Source organism: Chaetodon trifascialis, chromosome 17 (assembly GCF_039877785.1).
Source record: "Chaetodon trifascialis isolate fChaTrf1 chromosome 17, fChaTrf1.hap1, whole genome shotgun sequence".
Taxonomy (NCBI): Eukaryota; Metazoa; Chordata; class Actinopteri; order Chaetodontiformes; family Chaetodontidae; genus Chaetodon; species Chaetodon trifascialis.
This window is the reverse complement of record NC_092072.1, coordinates 21,305,044-21,326,380: the sequence shown is the minus strand read 5'-3', so window position 1 is coordinate 21,326,380 and position 21,337 is coordinate 21,305,044. Positions and strand designations below refer to the sequence as shown.

At 42.7% G+C, this 21,337-nt stretch overlaps 2 protein-coding genes across 2 annotated transcripts; both read right to left on the bottom strand.

Moving 5' to 3' along the window:
- Window positions 1-443: 443 nt before the first annotated feature.
- On the bottom strand, window positions 444-7,765 carry nr1d2b (nuclear receptor subfamily 1, group D, member 2b). The gene is made up of 8 exons (XM_070984732.1): window positions 7,282-7,765; window positions 5,009-5,230; window positions 4,809-4,897; window positions 4,104-4,248; window positions 3,261-3,946; window positions 2,627-2,812; window positions 2,303-2,513; window positions 444-2,132 (listed from the first exon to the last, which is right to left on the bottom strand). Exons 1-8 carry the CDS (start codon window positions 7,298-7,300, stop codon window positions 1,936-1,938), a joined length of 1,755 nt encoding a protein of 584 aa, XP_070840833.1. The 5' UTR covers window positions 7,301-7,765; the 3' UTR covers window positions 444-1,935.
- A 9,386-nt stretch (window positions 7,766-17,151) lies between these two features.
- On the bottom strand, window positions 17,152-20,933 carry rpl15 (ribosomal protein L15). Its single transcript, XM_070985415.1, has 4 exons — window positions 20,898-20,933; window positions 19,747-19,928; window positions 19,520-19,656; window positions 17,152-17,509 (listed from the first exon to the last, which is right to left on the bottom strand). The coding sequence occupies exons 2-4, from the start codon at window positions 19,916-19,918 to the stop codon at window positions 17,204-17,206; spliced, it is 615 nt and encodes a 204-aa protein (XP_070841516.1). The 5' UTR covers window positions 19,919-19,928; window positions 20,898-20,933; the 3' UTR covers window positions 17,152-17,203.
- Between the last annotated feature and the right edge of the window lie 404 nt (window positions 20,934-21,337).

Genomic DNA, 21,337 nt, shown 5'->3' with positions numbered 1-21,337 from the left:
GTGGAAAGCTCTGAGTTCACAGCTCTGGGCTGTTTGAGGAGCCAAACTCAACAGACAGAAAGCTTGATTCAAGAACCGAGTCAGCACAGACTGCTTTGAAATTAAACTTATTTAAGATAAAGAGCCACATTTTCTACTTTACTTTTTAGATAAGAAACATTAAAGAATAGCGTGTAAAAATTGGAATATTGTCAGGTGATGTTCTGTGGGTTACAACAGCACTTTGCCACATAAAGGCTTGTGAAGGTGGAGCCACAGGTGGATCTGCTGGGACTGAAGAGACCCACTCCAAGCCCAGCTCAGCCCAGGCCCAGCTCAGCCCAGGCCCAGCTCAGCCCAGGCCTGAGGAGCATGTAGACCAAAATCATCATGTCACCAATTCTGTGATTATTTCTCACTAAGTCACAACCAGACAAATACAATGACCACTTCACAACACAAACTGCATTTATAAAATTTATTTATATAGATATATTCATCTATACAGTTATGTATGTATGATAGTATGTATTTATATATAGAAATCTATGCATACTGCAATCCTTTCACAGAGGAGAACAGAACTACATGTCAGCACTGTGAACACAATGACAGAAGCTCTGGATATTGAAAGGCCAGACATTCTGAATTCACCAACAAGGAACAAAAAGATGGCATCGCAAAACTATCTGAATACCAGCAACTCAGCCGTCACCTCGACTCAGCTAATTTCTTTAAATTACAATCACTTTTGTGACATTACAATCATGTTTTATATGGAACAGTCCTACCTATTCAGCTTAACTACACTCAGCTAAAGCCTGTACACTTCGTAAAACAGAAATGATGTTCATTCAAGCAAGTGGGAGCTGCTGGTGACTGGGGATGTCTTCTCTGCCACCCAGTGGCTGACAGCAACACCGAGTGTCTGACTCAACCACTGAGCAGGTAGGAAGGTCAACACGGCCTGGGACACACAGGACAGCAGACACAGGGATCTCAGAAACACGGCTGTTTTCTTTCAGGAAACAAATATAAGAGAACAGAAAACGTATCTGTAAGATGCTCAAACAAGTCCAGAATTTGATTTCACCGACTCAGTGCTTCTCCATTTCCAATGATCCATGTGCAGAAATCAGCAAGCGATAGAGTGACACTGACGCATTTGATTTGTCACAATGCCCCAAATAATTTAGAAAAATGACCCGCAACTGACAAAAACACAGCATAGCACGTACAAACTGCATGAAAAGCCTGATATAAGACATTGTCATCTTTTGCTCCCCGAATTTGTTCAAATTAAACATTCTCAGAATCTCCGGAGACCAAAGTGGGAAGCTGGGACTCTTAGCAGCTTCACGTCCACATTCCTCTCATTGTCATCTGCTTTTTAAAGATAATCCGACTTCGTCAGTCATTCAGTGTCCTGGGGTTTTCAAGTCTGGAGCTTTCCCCTTATGACACGAGCATGGCGTCTATTCAAATGCACGTGTGCCATTGAAAGGTATACACAAGATTCTCAACTCCTCACTATACAGCTCAAAATCAAAAAGCAGTCACATATTGCACTATGAATGCAAAAAAAAACTACACTATACAGAAAAGTGCTTCTAACATTTGTACAGCTGCAACGTACAGAATGCTACACACAAACACAAGACACATATACATCAATCAGTGTGTCTGTATGTACGCATCACCATTGCACAGGCAGTAGACGCCCTACAGTACAGTACAAGAACATTTTATGGTCTTCTTCCCACTTTAAATGTCAGGTTTGGGCTTTAGTTCAATTTAAAGACTGAAGGAAATGAACTCAAAGCCTCATGGGAGAAGCCTAGAGGTGCAGGTGTGGTTTGGGTGGGAGGTGAGGCGGAGCCAATGGTCCGCGTGGCCCCCAGGTCCCGTCACAGGCCGTTATAGTTTGTGTCGGGGCGTCAAGTACCAGAGGAAACTTCAGGAATGGACCTTGAAGGCCAGCAGCTGCTCAGAGTGCATGTTGTTGAGCGAGCGCAGGTCGGGCAGTTTGAGCAGCAGCTTGGTGAAGATGGCCGACTCGTTGGGGTGGTTCTTGGTGATGAGGCTTCGCAGGGCGCGGATCAGAGTCTCCTGCAGGGCCTCCACCGAGTTCACGTTCTCGATGCCTGAACGATCTGGAGGAGTGGACAGTGACAATGTTAGGCTGAGAATCAAATAAAATGCTGCAGATGTATGAAAGAGCAGGTATTAAAAGTAGACATTTGGGGAAATAAGCTTATTCAGTCTCTCAAACCTGGCCATTAAATATGAATGTGAAATAACACGTCAGCAAACACAAACCCACCTGCAGAGACCAGGACCACAGCAGTGAAGAGGCTCATCTCCTCCTCACTCAGGCCCAGGTTGATGAGCTTCTCGCTGAAGTCAAACATGGAGTTCAGGAGGTCTCCGGCCCCCATGGCCCTCAGAGTGTCCACGCTGTATTTCTTCCCACCCAGAAAGGTGACGGTGCGGTCCTTTACGTTGAACAGAGAAGCAAAGCGAACCACCAACACCTGCAGAACACAAAGCCCGCTCCATCAGTCTGGGTGATGTAACACCTGCTAATACAACGCTGGCTGTCTGTGGAAACAGACAGATCTGTGGCACGTGGTTTAGGAAAATGTACCTCAAAGGTGCCAGCCTTCAGCAGGCTGACCTGGTCCGGCTGGGACAGGTCTCTGAAGCCTGGGATCTTCTTGGCAAACTCCACCACCTCCCTGACAGCGGGGGTGAAGCTGTGAGAGAACTCCTCCCACACCTCATGGCCAGACTTCTGAGGGTCCACTTGAGCAGACGTGTTCATCGGACAGACCTGAGGCAGGACAGAGGACAGAGGTGACCCCAGTGGCCACAAACACAAATCCAGATGAAGGCTGATTGCTCTGTGTCTGCTGGGTGTGGAAATACACTACTGTTTGCTAAAACTTAGCCGTATCAGTTGTGCATGGTGAGTATGTCAGATGTGTTTGTTTTGCTGCCCCCAAGTGGCCAAAGAGTAAACTAAGCAGTCACTTATGCTGGAGGCCACAAATCAGAGCTGCTCTTAACATTTTCTTCAGTTCTGTGGGCACAGCTACATCCAACCACTGTGCTAATATTAACCTCAGTTTCTTGTCTTTGTTACTGATTTCTGTGTATTTATTTATTTCCATCTCACTGACATCTCAATGGTATTTTAATACACATTTATACAATATAATTCCTTTATTAAATCATATTGACTTGGATTTGTGTTGCCTTTCTGCCTCTTATGATCTTACCAGATACATTCTGTTGCCTCCTCTCCACAGGGGCCCACTGTGGACTCCGTTGACGGGGCCCTCTGTGGACGGAGCTCTGAATGCTCCATGCATGTAGGCTGGACAGTGACTGGTGGCAGCATTCCTGGATAATCTGAAGGGGCAGTGGTTGGTGGTGTTGTCCTCCTGACCCTGGGGGCCCATGTTGGAGGGGGGGTCCTGTGTTGCCATGGTGAGCAGGTTGTTGTGGTGGTTCCAGGCTTCCTGTCGCTCCTCTGTCCTGTGGTTAGTGGTGTTTTTGGTACAGCCACTGTTCAGGGGGTCAGTGGGGGGTGGAGCCTCAGCTGTCAGGTTGCTCTGCTCCTGGTTGTACATGAAGGTCTCCTGGTGGGCCCTGGTCACAGAGCCGATCACCTCCTCCTCCCCGCTGTCCGATGCGCTGGGTGAGCCTGAGCTGGGGCTGGTGTCCATGGCCACGGTGGGTTCAGGGTCAGAGCTGGAGTCTGATTGGCTGGATGGTGAGCAGGAGGGGGCGGGGCTGGTGTCCTCCGAGGTAGGTTCTGTGGCACTGGCCGGCAGCGGTTTGCCAACAGGTAGGGTCTGGCTGCTGTGCAGCTGGCTGTTGTTCATCATGTTGTTCATGGCACTCTGCATCTCCAGCAGCATGCGCTGTTTCTCCCGTTTGGGGATTCGGCCAAAGCGAACAGCTGAGCAGTGAGGAGAGAGCCATTTCAGAATGAGTCACACTTTTTACAGTGTTGAGTTAGAAGTTCGACATATATATAGACTATATCTGATAATTCACATTACACACAAGTCAGCGGTGCTCTAATGAGCCTGACAGTCCACACTACAGATACTCACAGTCTCTGGACATCCCCACCATCAGGCATTTCTTGAAGCGGCACTGCTGGCAGCGGTTCCTGTTGATCCTCATGATGGGACAGCTCTCATTCTTAAGGCACTTCTTATACTGGATGTTCTGCTGGATGCTCCTCCTGAAGAAGCCCTGTGTGTTCACAAAGACAGACAACATACTGTCACGACAGAGGTCCCACAAGCCAAAGAGAGAGGGAGGAGGACACGGTGTGTGGACATGTCCAAATCAGACTGACATGGGATTTATGTTCATTCAGACAATCACCATTTTATTTTAGCCTGTTCAGTAACATTCAAATTATTCACATTTCTTACAGTTCTGGGTTTCAGTAAAACTATATAATACTAGCTCATCAACGCATCAGTCTGTGTGTGTGTGTGTGTGTGCGCGCATCTCCTCTAAGGCGTACTGAGGTCTGTTAGCTCCCCACAGTTAACTAGGCCACACAGCAATGTGAAGTATAAGGGGCAGCTGATATAAATATGGGGAGAGTGAACTAGTTTCCTGGAGTCTGTGGCTGAAGCCGCACAGATAGCTACGCTGGCGGTGACCCACTTCAACGACAGCCCAATCACTGTGATTCTGATCTAGGGCTGGGTGTGTGTGTGTGTGTGTGTGTGTGTGTGTGTGTGTGTGTGTGTGTGTGTGTGTGTGTTTGATGGGGTGTTGTGTCAGAGAGCCATTCTCACCTTGCAGCCCTCGCATGCATGGACGCCATAGTGGAAACCAGAGGCCACATCGCCGCACACCTTGCACAGCAGCACCAGGCCGTTGATTTCTGGTTGATACAAAACACGTTCTTACAGTTGGTCTGAACACACAAATGATTTCACACGTTTTAAACACCTTAAGTTTAGATTTTACAAACACAACGGAGTGACTGTCTTACTTGTGATGCCACATTTTGCAGTGGAGGAGGAGCGCCCGCTTTTCTGAGTCCCTGGAAGGTTTTGGCCACTGGTGGCGTCCACCAGCTGACTCTGCTGGTGGCGACTGGGCGAGGAGCCGTGGGGCGGGGAGGACGACTGGTAGCTGCCATTGGAGGAGTCGCTGTGGCACGACTCCGGACTAGAGCCAGAGTTGGACGAGCTGATGTAGGCTATTACGCCTCCTAGTGTTCAACAGCAGAGAGAACATGGACCATGATGAGACGGACAGCAGCAACCAGTCAAAGACCCATGTCAGAGGTATTCAGATAGGATAAAGATGTCTGAAAGCACTTAAGTATTTTCGTTTTTCATGGAATACATTGTCAAGAAAAATCTGAAATAACACCAGCATTATCCTTACATTTCATTTTATCTATATTTTCTTCTGTGGTAAGAAAAAGTCACGAACTCAGATCTGCTTTCTCAATAGTCTTTTCTCTTTTGCCACTGTGGTGTTTTTGCAGAAAAATTTCCCAATAATCACAAGCCTATCACATGTAAATCTTTTATTTAAAAGTATCTGTAGGTGGCGCCTTTTCTTCCTCTGTCTAGTCACAGTGACCGTCAACGCTCATGCTGGCTCCCTGTTGTTTCCTTTCCCTCGCATGAAATGTAACAGTAACTATCCACAGCCTCAGGCGGTTTCGCTGCGTGAACCCACGAGCTTAACATAAAAAGGGCAGATCGTTCTACGACAACAGCTCCTCAGCCAGTAGGAGGCGAGCAGACAGGCTGCTGCTGCCGCTGAGCCAGTTTTTCCCCTCAACACAGGCTGACCTGATTTCTTCCCCTGCTATTCTCAATGATTAGGTAACAGCAATTACATAATGTCAGCTTCACAAGGGTGTGTGTAGTAGGTAGTCTGACCCCTCCCTGCAGCCATTCACATTTACAGGGCCCATACTATATGGAGCTAGAGCCGTCTCTCATTCTAAGTGGGTCAGTTTTAATTTCACCTGATACGTGCTGATAAATTACAACTCAAATGGACACTTTGTATCTTACATTTTAGGTGTATAATATTTGGGACAAATATTGATCATTAATACAGAGCAGAACTGGCATGAAGGTGGACAGGGGGAAAATGACTGTACTAAAAATTTCCCAAAGACAATGAGACAGATGACAAAGCTGCCTTCAGTCATCAGTTTTGAACCAATTACAAAACCCACTTCAATTAATTCAATTACATAATTTCTTAGAAACAACATTTCATGAATAATGTCATTACGGACACAGAAAAAGTGTCGTGAAATACCCTTTATGATTACATTTATGTGTGTTTGTGAGTATTTGAAAAACACTGGAGTGTTAAGGGACATAAAACAGGAAAAATGCTGCATTCCAATTGAATGGGAAATGTCACTTCCAATGAACAGGAAACCTGTTGGTTATGTTAAGACAAACACTTTGGAGGAATTATGCCATTTGTGTCCTCATTTGATTTGTAAGCAGTACATCAAGTGACGTTTAATTTAAAGCATTCATTTTAGTGTTCAAAGTGCTAATCTAACCATTTCTATTGTCATTCTGAGTTAACTGAATAAACAACGTACCCATCAAAATCAGAGTTCATATTACATTATTAATACATGACGACTGAGATGAGTGTCATTACTCGCAATATTTTTCAACAAAAGGTCCTGAATAAGACCGTATAAAACACAAAGACCATTGCGTATCCTATGGGCTGTGAATGCACCATAACTTTAAACGTTTTTTTCATAACGCCCCCACGTGGAGCAAGCAAGTTCTTTCCCGGGAAAACTGGGTCACTGCGAGTTGCTGTGAGATGCCTCACGTGTATTCAAGGCGAGACCCCACACCAGCTTGATGGGAGGAATTATGCAATGTGTACGTCACGACGCCACTGGGCCAATGAGCGGCGACGCACGGGGAGCGTAAACACAGGCGCACATGGCTAGGCTGATGGGTCCATGTGAGAAGAGACGACTGCAGTGGTGCTGGAGCCATCTACGTGGGTAATAACAACAGCCCACTGATACTCCTAACCCAGTTTAACGTGAACACACCAGTAAATGGTACAACTTTAACATTTAAAAGTGTAGACTAGTTGAAATATAAGACAAGAACGTGCCCTCATCATGCCAGTGGTGCTACTTTTACAAAACGTAATTTCATTGACTCTTATGGCAGAATGGGACCCCAATGTAAAGTCCATGGCAACGAGCTACAGCTGCTGTCATTTAAATAAGAGTTAAAGCTCACTTACCAGCTTTGGTTGACTCCATATCCTTCAAGTTTGGGGGTTTTCCTCCTCCTCTGCTACCTCAGTGCTGAAGCCGTTTTTCTGTTTTAGTGTTCAGCAACTGAAAAGTCGCTGATTGACAATGGTTTCGAAACTGGCTGTGAAGCTATAACATTTACAATAACGACACCTAAACCCGGCGAAGACCGAAATACTCTGATCGGCTGTCAGTGACAGACAAGACGAGCGAGGATGTAATTAAACAGGAAGAAAAAATGTCACATCAAACCGAAGCAGTAAGTTTTTAGAGACTGGTTTCAGCGACGCCGAAAGGACAGTGTTTGATCCTCAAAGGTGGTGAAAGGTTCTGCCAGGAGAGGAAAAACGCAGCTGGTCTGATTCAGAAGGACTGAGCTACACCTGCAGGTACGCTGGACTCCATTCAAAGACTGCACAGAGAAAAGCTGTGAGGAAGGCGCAGCTTCGGCGGAGAGGAGGCTGGAGCTGTGACTGGTTTGAGTCCTGTGCAACCATGTGACCCACTTCATCGCTCCTCCTCCTCCCCTGCAGCCCTGCGCTGGTGTCGGTGTAACCCACTGACATACTTTCACCAGGCAAAGTGAACAAAAACTGCACCAAAGAACCTCCCGAGGCCAAAAAACGCAGGCACGCTGCAACCAACTGCACTTTGTCTGCTGAGGGTGATTGCAGATCGGTCTGGATCCACGTTTGTTTTCTACTTTTTATGAGAGGAGGACAAAGGCAAACAGGAAAATGGCTGACTCAATATTTGGCTTAAACACAAGAAAAAGTTTCCTCTCATTTGTTTTATTGCCAGTATATAGTTCTGCAATATTAGGAGTCATCGGCTCTCTCAGTTTTAATCACAGCCAGGGTTTTAGAAACACTGAGGTCATGATCAGACCAGACTGCATTTTTAAAGTTATTTGAAATGTTCACATGTTATTGACTCAGTTAACTGTAAAATGTGACATTAATTTACCCTCCACATTTGATTTATTTAATGCTTGTCCACACCGTAGAGACTAAGCTGCATGGAATGATCGAGGTGGTGTATCTGCAAACAAGGTCAGTGGAGAGTAGAGCTGAAACAATCAGTCCATCAGAAGCTTAATCTGCAACTATGTTGATGATCAGTTCATCGCTTGAGTCATTTTTTCGGTGAAAATGTCAAACATTTACCTGTTACAGCCGCTGCAACATGAGAATTTGCTGCTTTGCGGTGTTTATATCATTGTAAATTGAATATCTCTGAGTTTGTGAGGGATGGTAAGACAAAACGAGATGTTTTAAGTTCTAACCTGGGACTGTGGAGGTCTCTGATGGGCATTTTTCATGATTTTCTGACTTTTATAAGACAGTCTAAGCTGCCACACACACACACACACATACACACACACACACACACACACACACACACACACACACACACACACACACACACACACACAGCATCAGTTTCTCGCTCTCCTCTCACCTCTGTGTTGGGTTGCTGTCTGCTGCTGCTGAAATGAGGTTAATGACTGGAGTTTTGGGCTGAAAGACCAAAACAAAGAGCTAAAAGAGGCTAAAGAGCTCCATAGATCTGAGGGGAACGACAGAGTTGATAACTTTCACATTACACATAGCTCTGTGATCCATTTGTAGTATAATGGATTAGTGCAGCTTCAAAACATTTCCTTAGCAAGCTTAGAAAGAGTCTGAAACATCACACCTTAAGCTGACATTTAAACCCTCCATGAAAGCCTTATTCTGGAAAACAAAGCATCCCTTTAAAACCTAATGGAGAACAATTATTTCAAGCTTACTGTGTGAGCTGCACAGTAATACATGTTTCAATAGCTTGTGTTATTTGCATCGTGTGAAGAAAGTACAAGCATCAGTGTTTGGCAGTGGGCGCTGTTTAGATTAGCTGCACTTCAGACAAGTGGATCTAGTTCAGTTTGTCCTCACACTTCATGCTTACTGGGTTAACGTGACATGGAAAAGCATCCCTCCTCTCCATCTGCAGAGCAGGCAGGAGATGACCAAAGCGCCACACAAAGATACAGACCAGACGTTTCCCAAGGCACTCTCCATCCCAGCTAATATTTCCTCACTCACGACAATGAGACCTTTTAGGAGTAAGCAATCCCACGCTACACCATCCCATTCTCCACTTTCTTTTTGGGGGGATTTTTACAGAGCAGGTCAGGGGTCACTGCTGCCCCAGACTAATGTAAGGAGTGACAATGGAGAGGAAGTAACGTGAGAGATGGCCATTGTTTCACTCAGCCTTTCCATGTTCTCATTTGACCATTTCGCTCTGCAGGTCAGGCAGACACTATTTTAGCTGAGGACGGTAACATGCTGTCACCATGACCCACTGAATGAATCCAGTAGTAGCTAACATAGCAAAGTCAGAGACTCTGATCCTTCAGAGACAGAGCACAAAATCATTGATCATTGCCATGTACTCTGTGCCATCACAATCTTTCTCAGTCAAACCTCAAAATTCTTCCCTGTTATCCTTTCAAGACGAGTTCTTAAAGCTACATTGTATATTTATAATCAGTACAATTTACTTTCTAAAACATGCATGCACCGTTTTTCTGTACATTAAGTTGAATTCATAAAAACAGTATGTTGTGAGAATGTGTGCACTAACACATGGTTTTCTACAGCAGTCACACTATGACTTACTGTATAACCTCCATCTACAAAAGGTGGGACACTGTGCAAAGCAGAAATAAAACAGACTGTGATAAGTTGCATTACGTTTCACAGTGTCCCAACTTTTGGAGTCAGGGTTGTACTAAAGATTAAAAATAATGAGAAACATGAACTCAGCAATAAAACAGAATTCATTTAGTGTACAGGACGATCTGTGAAATAGTCATCAAGGAATCACAGAGAACCTTTGTGCAATGAATCAGTTATATGAGTACTAATCAGTTACCTCTCTGACGGTTTCATGGAAATTGATGGGTTACAGGTAGATGTCCTATGAATTGATGATATGAGAGCCCAAACCTTAGAGCATGTGCCAAGTTCCTGAAAGACATTGTAAAAGACATGACATGCATGCACACAGCTTTAGAAATCTGACAAAAAGACACACACACACACACACACACACACACACACACACACACACACACACACACACACACACACATATAGATAGATAGATAGATAGATAGATAGATAGATAGATAGATAGATAGATAGATAGATAGATAGATAGATAGATAGATAGATAGATAGATAGATAGATAGATAGAAAACATAAAAATGTCCAAATAAAAACAGGAATTAATAACAAATAAATAAATAAATAAATAAAAACAGGAATTAATAACAGTTTGAAGAGAGCTGCATTCAGTCATATATATAAAAACTTGTTTAAAACTAAAATGTTATTGTTATTTATTTGGCAAATAACAAACTGAAACAACTAAATAGTCCTTTTTCACACATAATAGCCAAAAAACGTAATATTGTGTATGGCCTCCTTTGGCCTTGATAACAGCTTGCATTCTTGCTGGCATTGTTTTTATGTACTTTTCAACAGTCTCTTTTGTTATTGAGTTCCAAATAGTTTCTAGCTGTACCCACAGACTTGCTTTAGATGAAACTTTTGCGCAATCAATCTTTGAATCTACTACATCCCAGATTTGTTCAATAGGATTCAAATCTGGACTTTGACTTGGCCAGTCCATCAGTTCCAGTACTCCCAATTCCTTTTTCTTGGTCAAATAGTCTCTGCACAGCTTTGACGTATGCTTTGGCTCATTGAGTTTTATCTGAAGTCAGTTACAGAGAACTTAAATAACGGCACAAAGTTTTGGGAATCAATTAAATCCTTGTCAAGTACACATATGGCCTCAAGCCTCCCAGAACAAATTCTTGTTGGCTCAGATGAAATAAAAGACAAAGCTGCCATAGTCAATCAGTTCAATGAACACTTCATTCAGGCTGGGTTCATATTTGATAATCAAAATGTCAACACATCTGGCCCATGTTCTGCCATTTCAGAAGCTGATGGAAATTTGAATCGGTTTGATTTTAAACCTATTTCAGTTTTACAAGTTTTACAAGCTCTGAGAGACATTGATCACAAAAAGTCTGCAGGTCCAGACAATCTGGATTCATATCTCTTAAAGGTGGCAGCTGATATTATTGCTGAGCCAGTCACTCATATTTTTAATTTGTGTCTTCTCTCCAATTCCATCTCAAAAATTTGGAAAGCTACCTATGTTCTCCCTCTACTAAAAGAAGAGTTGAATAATTACCGTTCAATCTCCAAACTGTCAGTCCTGGCTAAGATCCATGAATCCTTTATAAATTTACAGTTAAAACAGTTCTTAGCTGCTGAAAATATTTTAAATGATTTTCAGTCAGGTGTTAGAAATGGCCATAGCACTATCACTGCGGCTACAATTGTGACGACTGATATCATTAATGCCTTTGACAACAGCACTGCGCTGCTTTATTTGTTGATCTCTCTAAGGCATTTGATTCAGTTGACCATGCGCTGCTACTAAACAAATTAACATCTATTGGTTTCAGTCCCAAGGCTGTAAAGTGGTTTCAAAATTATTTCACAGATCGTACTCAGTGTGTCTATGCAGAGGGCCACAAATCTGAATTTCTTAAGATAACTAAAGGTGTCCCCCAAGGATCCATTTTGGGGCCTATTTTGTTTTCTATCTTTATGAATGATCTGAGTAAAGACATTCAAGCAAAAATACATTTATATGCTGATGATACACTTATTTACAGCCATGTTCTCTCCATAGTAGGGGCAGTGCAAGAACTTCAGGCTGCATTTCAGTCATTACAAACTTCATTGCTGAGCTTAAAATTGGTTTTAAACACTCAGAAAAATAAGTTTATGGTCTTCATAAAAGCTCGGTCACATTTGCCTGGTGATTTTGGCATTTTCACATCTGAAGTTAAATCCATTGAAAGGGTTCCCTCGTACAAGTACTTGGGTATATGGATAGATGACAAGCTTTCATCTAATGTACATATTACAACTTTAGTCAGGAAGCTTAAAGTGAAGATTGGCTTTTATTTTAGAAACAAGCCTCTCAGTGCTAAGAGAAAACTTGTGGAAGCCACTTTCTTGTCTGTGATTGCTTGTGGTGACATATTGTATATGCATGCAGCTTCCTCCATCTTACGTAATCTTGATTCAGTGTATCATGCATCTTTATGATTCATTACAAATGCAAAGTCCCTCACTCACCACTGCATTCTTTATGATCTTGTAGGTTGGACATCACTGACTATTCGCAGGCAACAGCACTGGTACATTTTCATTTATAAAGCAATATTGGGCAAACTTCCAGCCTACCTCTGTAATCTTCTCTGTGTCAGTTCTGTTAGTTACCAGCTACACTCCTCCAAGTGGTTACTTTTCAATGTACCCCGGGTTTTAACTGATTTGGGGAAAACTGCATTTTCCTACTATGCCCCATGGAAGAATGAATAATCTGCAGAAAGATCTTGGATTAGAAACACTCATATCAATTAATAAATTTAAGGGCATCATAAAGAATGTGGTGACGGAGACATGTGCTTGTTTTTCTTGAGAGGTCCACTATGTTTTAATAGTTATTCTTGTTGTTTTATTGTGGAATATTCTATGTCTTCTATGTTTTCTTTTTCTTTCTTTTTGTTTGTTTGTTTGTTTGTTTAATATGTCGTATTTGTTGCATCTTAATATGTGTTGACTGGCTGCTGCCTTGGCCAGGTCTCTCTTGTAAAAGAGATTTTGAATCTCAATGGGACTTCCTGGTTAAATAAAGGTAATAATATCTGTCTTGTTGGTATATGAACCCACGCCCCAATTCAGTCCAGAAGTCTTGTTCATGATGCCGTCGATTTTCACTAATTGCCCACGCCGTTTACACAAATGGAACCCCACACCATAATGGAATCTCCACCGTGTTTCACTGTGGGTGCAGTGCATCTGACATCAAACGTGGACTCGTCTGTCCAGAGTATCTTCTTCCAGTCATCAACAGTCCACTGTTTCCTGGATTTCTGGATGTTCTGAATCTTATATTCAGGCCTCAATTGTGGCTTCTTAGCAGCTATTCTTCCCTTTAAGACTTGTTCTGTCAGTCTGCTTATGGTCATTCTGGAGACTTTTTCAGACTCTGATCTAGAAGAATTCATCTCTGCCTGAAGATCAGCAGTGGTCTTCTTTCTGTCTCCAGTACTTAAAATCTTGAGGTGTCTGAAACCTGCTTCAGTTAACTTTCATTTCCTGCCTCTTGGCGCATTTTGTAAGTACCAGTCTCAGAATTTGACTCCAAAGCATACTTGACCACACTGTCAGAACACTTTAAAATGTCACCTCATCTCACCTTCTCACCACTAGTATGCACACGTGACAGTATGCACTGTGCCATGTGGACCAGTGGTGGCCCAAAGGTTAGCAGCAGGCTTGAGAGCAAACAGGTCAATCCTAACACATCAAGCTGGGACAAGAGAAAGAGCAGGACAAAGCAGGCTGTGGTAGTTCTGGACATCTTCCAAATGTGAATGTATGTTAACTGTGTGAGTTAGCAGGACATCCCTGGAAGAGAAAGCACTGTTCTGTGTGATTCGTCACTACTTAAATAAAGGTTAAAAACTGACTGAAGTTGCAATAAGCTGAACGTGCCAAACAAGCTGTTAGTCAGTAATTGTCACCATGAGTTAAATGTTCACTAATATAGGATGCACCTGGAAAACAGCAATATTGGATTACACTGGTCAAAGGTCTACCTCGAATGTTTTAGAATTTCTTGACATAAACATGATCATTTGAATGTCAGTATGGCCTAAAAAAAACCTGAACATTTAGGGTAGTTAAATCATTGTCATAAACAGGACAAGCTTTCCCTCTGCTTAACAGTTAGAGCTGCTTACCTTCCTCCTTTTCACTCTCACCATAGATAAACACAACCCAGCACTTCTCAGTCCAGGAGAGAAAAGACTGAATGAACTGAATGAGTGAAAAGAGAAGTACATGTTGAAAAACTTCACTTAAAAGCTAATTAACAGCTGCAACAACACGGCTGGTATTGTTTTCACATTGTGAGTCTGTGTGTGTGTGTGTGTGTGTGTGTGTGTGTGTGTGTGTGTGTGTGTGTGTGTGTGTGTGTGTGTGTGGGTGTGTGTATGTGTCATCATGGTAAAATGTCCTGGATCCTGTCCTCAACCCCCACCTGAGTACATAATCCATCAATACAGATTGATTTTAGCTTCCTGTCCCTCTGTGTGTTCTGTAGGTGTACCTTCAAAAATAGCTTCACTTCCAAATAGCATGAAATGACCAAAGGCAACACTGAGCCAGTCCCATTAACGAGGACAGGCCTTTTTCACAGAAGACCTTTTGACATCTGCTTGTGGGAAAAGCACAGGTGTAAAGCAACGAATGAACGATGGCTAAATTCACTCTCTTTTAGCTCTGTTTTTGGTCTCTACCAGCTTTAGAGAGGAAATATGTGGCTCTTTTACTGCTAAATGCTCCACTTTCACTTTCACCAGCTCGCCTGGAACCGTGTCTGTCTGACGCCTGAGAGCGGTGAGCGGTTGCAGGCAGACAGCCAAAGGATGAACCATAATGCTGAGGGCTGCTGAAGTCAGGTCATAACTGTCTGTAGGTTCATCACAGTGACACACTGTCAATATGAAAGTATCTGTCAGAGCAGCTTTAAATAAAGTGACAGTCAAATAAACACACGGGGGGGTAGAGGAAAGGGAGAAGTTACTAAATGGCAATAAGTTTCATGCATCCTCTTTGGCCTCATGTGAACTGTCATCAGGTCTGCTAACCAATGATAAGAGAGATGTTAGCAGTCTTCTATTTTACTTTACCAGTTTGAAAACTGTCACCTTCCTCTGCCGCAGAATATGCTGTTAACTAAATGTTTTTTTGCCAGGAAAAAATCAAGCTAAATATAGATTTTTTTTGTTGCGTGTTAGGTGTGAAAAAAATACTCCCTAAAAAACACAAGCTGGTTGACGTTCCATTAAGTGGACTGTTAATGCTAATATTAGCAATTAACGCCTTTAGATAGTTGACACACAGACCTGGGGTCTGGTGCACGAGGTCACCTGGGACCCTCTTGGAAGCTCTGGGCTCTGAAAAACTGCAGCTTGTCACTGGCATGCACTGTGTGCTGGCAGGCGGTGACGGAAGAGGCCCGGTTCATGTCCAACGAGCCCTCTGTCTGCTCGTCTGAGGGGCACAGACAGAGGAGGGAGGTGTGAAATGACAGAGATGAGTGAACATGTTATTGGTTTTGTTTTTTAATGGGGTTTTCTGACAGAAAGAATAAGCCCCTGCCAGCCTTAGTGACACAAATACAAGTCTTCAACACTTCACACCCAAACACTCGAATTACATGTTTCCCACACTGCACATGAACTCATGTCCCCATGCACAACAGCTAGGCTCACCTAGCACGCACACACACACACACACACACACACACACACACACACACACACACACACACCAAGAGCATCACTGCAAAATAAGGGAGTCATCACTGTTTACTGCATGCAGTTTAAAGAACATGGCCTGTGCACTGCATTAATGTTTGTTATACTATATTTCAAAGTACCTTTTAACACCCTGACATGACTGAGGGTTTAGAAATAGGTCAGCTGTAGCAAAGAACAAAAGGGTCCAGATTGGGTTTCTTTAAATTGTGCTATGACTGGAGGGCAATCAGCCAGTAGTTCATTATTAGCTCTAATCAACATGGTTTGGGGCCAAATGTCCCAAGAAATGAGAGGGATCATTTCCAGAGAACACCGTGAGGAGTACTGCTGTCTGAGTGTGAGTGTAATTGATTGGAAGTAGCTCAGTGTGGCAGGTCACAGGCAGCATGGTAGTTTTTGGAGTTTGGTGTCCTCGTTTTACTTTTTCACCAACATTTTGAAAGGGCCACACTTATTAGGTGAGGCTTTAGTGATGTATCTGCACTTTGGAGGCCTCCACACTGATTGATTCTCTGTGCATTAAGATTTTTCAAAATCCAGTATTTCTCTCAAATGCCTAGTGCGAGTTGAATTCTATTCCACGGTTTGGCATCGTCTCTTGATTGACTGGCTGTACTCACTGAGTCAGGGCAGAACTTTAAAATTAAAAATTAAACAAGGCAACTCTTCATTATGAATATGCTGGACATGAACTGCTACATCAATTGAAGTGAAAGGACTTCCGACGTTAAGTGTGCCGTCGCTGCTGTGAGTCAGGGCTGACAGACTGATGGCCGTTATGATCATCATGTCATCATTCATTGATAACTTGCATTTAACCTTTGAAAAGATTCACATCAAGGTTGGCTTTTTTGGACCGGTAACATCATTGCAACATTTTCTAGTTAAAGGATTAGAAAAATGAGATAAATTAACTGCAGGCTTACAGATGTATTTAATACAGTTTGAGAGAAACTATGCAGTATCTTTTATTTACTAGTCTCATTCTGATTTCTGGTTTAGTGGTTTTCTCATCAGTTAAATTATTGGAAGGCTCAGCGCTTCCACACCTCAGGCTGATTCGACTTTTACTCAGGTCCAGGTGTTGTGAGGTCAGTCATTTCTACAAACTAATAAAAAGCTACATCTGTCATTTGTTCTGCCTTTGCAGTTGCAACAGACAGGAAAGTGAGAGAAGGAATCAAGGAGCTCTAATCAGTTACAAATGAAATCTTGTATGTGTGCAGATGGAGCCTACATCATCCAGTGACACACAATCCATGACCAAAGATTATAAAAGATTCATTCCCTCAAACTTTTTATCCACACTGTTAGTATGAGCTGTCAAAGAGCTGCTGTTTGAAATGCTACTATTCTAACAACAAAATGAAGCAGACAGGACTGTCACCATAAAAAGGGTTGTTTATTTGTTTAATGTACAGACATGTGACGTGCTCTAGCGATAGCGGTGCAGCTGCAGGGTGTTGCGCCTCTTCCAGGCTGCACGGCGGGAGCCTCCGATGGTCAGATGGAACTTGTGGCCCTTGCCCAGGCCGCGGCTCTTCTTTCCTGCAGATGTCAGGCCACGCATCTCTCTGTGCTTGTGCACAGCCTTTGTGATCCATTGGGTGTCTGGGTTGCGTCTGACGGCCTTGTGGAAGGGGTCAATCAGAATCACCTCAAAGAACTTGTAGGTGGAGTCCTCACCCACCCAGTAGGAATTCAGCACTCTCAGGGCTCCACAGTGACGGCCAGCACGCTCCTAAAAAAATATATATATATATACACACAGTGAGTGAATGATTCTGACGGGCCTGTGTATTTACTGAAAAATCAGCACAAATCTAACAGAGGGAAATTTTAAAGAAATCTGATGCTGGACACCCAGAAATCCTATCAAAAAAGTTAAAAAGGAAAAAACAAAAAAAAAAGTGGCACCAGGTGGTCACAACATGCTCACATTTAACTGCCTAGCTTCAGCAGTCTGAATTCAGCGTGTTCAATTACATTTTGGCAGACACTTTTATCCAAAGTGACGTGCATATGAATTCACACACTGATGGCACAGCATCGAGGGTTCAGTATCTTGCTCAACGATACTTCAGCATGTGGACTGCCGAGGCCAGGGATCGAACCACTGACCACCTGACTGGTGGACGACCGCTCTACCTGCACCACAGCCACCCTTGCTCATAAAGGCTGCTCGTCTGCTGTTGAATTAAGTCGTCACAGGGCCAGTATACCAACAACAAATGTTGCAGATATTCTAATGGCATCCAATACAGATAGGAGCTGAAAAATGTAAGTCTTGACTTATCAAAGCCACTGGACAACCAAACTGACAGTCCACTAAAGGACAGCAGTCTCACCTCTCCAACAGAATTTTAAAAATGTTGTGACGCAATTATCACAGTTCATAGGCAAAACAAATCCTTCAAGAGATGATGCCCACCAATCAGAGCTTTCATGAATGATAACGACGTGAGTAACAAAACTTTGTATGTATTTTGACTCTTAAGAAGTCAGTGTAATGTTAACAATGTTACATTTCCAATCAAGCATCCCAGTAATTCCTGTTAGTGAGCCAGCATGCACAATACCACTCAGAACTTGTGCAACTAAATGTTCAGCCATTAACCATAATAAGAAAAAAGCACAGGTGTTTAAATCTTTAATGTTTAATTAATTTCATTATCTCGCAGTTTTGTCAATAAAATATGAAGTATTTTCAACAGCTTATGACTGACTATGATGCAATTTGCTATCATGACAAAGAAAAGCAGAAAATCCTCAGAAGCTGAGAAAGATTTTTACACTTGTTGAAAAACAAAAAAAAGACTTGACTGGTTTGCTATCAAACCAAGTCCAATTTCAGTCGACTGATTAATCAAATAATCCTCTCAGAAGTAGAGGCATTACTAAAAATAATGTCTCTGTTCTGTCTAAATGTCCTAAAAGTCATGACAGTGAGCCTACATGAACAGTACCAGGACCCTGGAACTGAAGCGCAAATGAAATTCAGCCACCATTCATTCATTATCTACAACTGTGCTTTTCCTACTGTCACACTATCAGAACATCTGAACAAACATTGATCAACACCAATACGCAAGTTATGAGCAAGCTTTGCCAACAACCTTCAATAAGTTAAAAAATAAAGTTGGTTTTGGTCTCAGTAACCCATTAAAGTGCATTTCTTGACTGATTTTTTTCTACAAATCCAAATAGTTATTCCATAGTTTAATAGTTTGGCCATCTAGCCAATGAGCGGTACTTTAATTCAATTCAATTTAACATGAGTAAACTAATGTGTGGATGTATGAAAAATCACTGAGTGTGAAATACTGAGTGTCTGAAATAGACTTGACACACAGACGGCCAGTGGAGAAGAGGAATATGCTTTTGGATGTTGTTTAAGTTTCCAAAAAGACATTTCACCACATTTTACCTGCTGCGAAACAGCCACCGATAGACTCAAAGGTAATCAGCAGCAATAGAAAATTACTCATTTTGTTGTCCTAAGTGATTCTGGAAATAATTCCAACTATGGCAAATAAGTTACCCTGTGCCGTTGTCGAAACAATGCCACCTCTTCCATTTCTAGTTTCCTGTTCATCGTGTTAACATTTGCAATCAGAGGGGATAATGTGTACAAATTATTTCAGGCGCAGCACACACTGTGCGCACGGTTCATCTGTAACATCATCAAAGTACCAAAACCGAACTCATCTTCTGGCTTATAGCCAGTCTAAATTCATATAGATGAACATACCTCAGCAGTGGACTGCAAGCTGCGGGCAAACTTGATCTGGTTGACGCCATGGTGCACTGGCTTGCCATAGGTGGCACCCTTGGGCACAGGGCGTTTACGTCCTCCACGGCGCACACGGACACGATAGATTACGTACCCTGTTTGAGTCAAACAATGTCATTTAGCCAGGAAGCACAGATGATGACAGATCTTGCATGCACAGGTGTAACTCTGGGCTCAGCACTCACCCTGCTTGGCCTTGTAGCCCAGCCTACGGGCCTTGTCAGGTCTGGTGGGTCTTGGAGCACGGTGGAGGTTGGACAGCTGACGGTACTGCCAGCAACGGACACGGAGCAGGAAGCGCATCACATCGGATTGCTTCTTGCGCCATAATTCCTGCATATACCTATATGCTCCCATGTTGACTTATCTGAAGAGAGAAACAAGTATTGTAAGTAACATCTTCAATATCAATTCAGAGCTCATCTTTGTCTAACATGCCATTAACAAATCCACTATACAGGGTAAATATTAGAAAACATGCAGCTAGTATCTGCAGTTCAAGAAAATTGTTGAGATGAACAACATTTACAGAAAACATACTGGAGAGGATTTCAGTCATATGTCATCTGAGAACCTACACGCTATTTCCAGCCCCAAAAACACAGGCAATACTTTTGATTAGCCGCTGTCAAGCTCAGGGTTAAAAGGTGAATCTGCAGCATTTACGTTCAGTCGATTTGAAGCCTGTAGTTCAGATCGTAATAACGTTTGATTCAAGACCACCGAGATTCGTACATTCAAAGTAGTGAGGCCACTCTGTGCGACTGTTTGTAGAAAGCCACGATTTCAGTTTCTCAGCATTCTCTACACTAGTGTCAATAGTCATATAACGCATTGTGAGACGACCCGATTGTCTTAACGTATGGAAGAATAAAGTGACAAAACAAACAGTCTTAACGGCACTCAGGTCCATGCTTCCTAACTAGCATCTACAAGTACAGCTAACATGCTAGCACTGGCCGAGTAGCTCATCACTCCCGGCTTCACCTCAACGCTGCCAACATTACCACAAATACAATTAACTGCATGTGCCGATTTCAAATAAACCGAAATGCGAAAAACCCTGGTAATTTTACACAAATGACAAGACAGCATGGCAACACATTAGCTAGCGACTACGGCCAGCATTTTCAATGGCTAGCGGGTCGACTGCTTCTCAGTAGAAACAGAGCTATTATCAATGTTTTTCAACAGCGTTAGTACAAAAATAATTAAGGCGTAAAGATCGTTATGAAGTCGCCAAACAGTGTCCAGACTCAAACAGACGGATGAAAGTATATATATCATGATTTTAATGGATTGCGTTCTGTACAAAAGCATAGAAATACTCGCTTACATGATGGCGTACCAGCCGGAAAGAGAGAGGGTATTTTCCCAGCATGCCTTATGAAAACGACAGTGACGCAGTTCCTTTGCGATACTCATGGGAAATGTAGTCTTCATTTGTTTCTAATTCTTCCTAACTTTTATTCATTTTTATTGTATTAACTTTTATTGTGTGGTGAATTCGACAATCAAACACGCTCTCTCTTCCCAATTTCACTTCATTTTCTATTAAAAGTCATTTCATACTAATGTAATCACAAATTATCGAGACAAAATAAGTTCAATTGAAGCTCTTGTAGAGCAGGCATTTCATGAATGGATGAATGACACTTGCACAGTTATTACTTGCACATAGTTGTTCACCTGCTTTCACTGTCACATCTCACTGACTGACCCACCGTTGTTCTATTGTGTAAAAACTATCCCATCTACAATTAAGCTATCAACAAT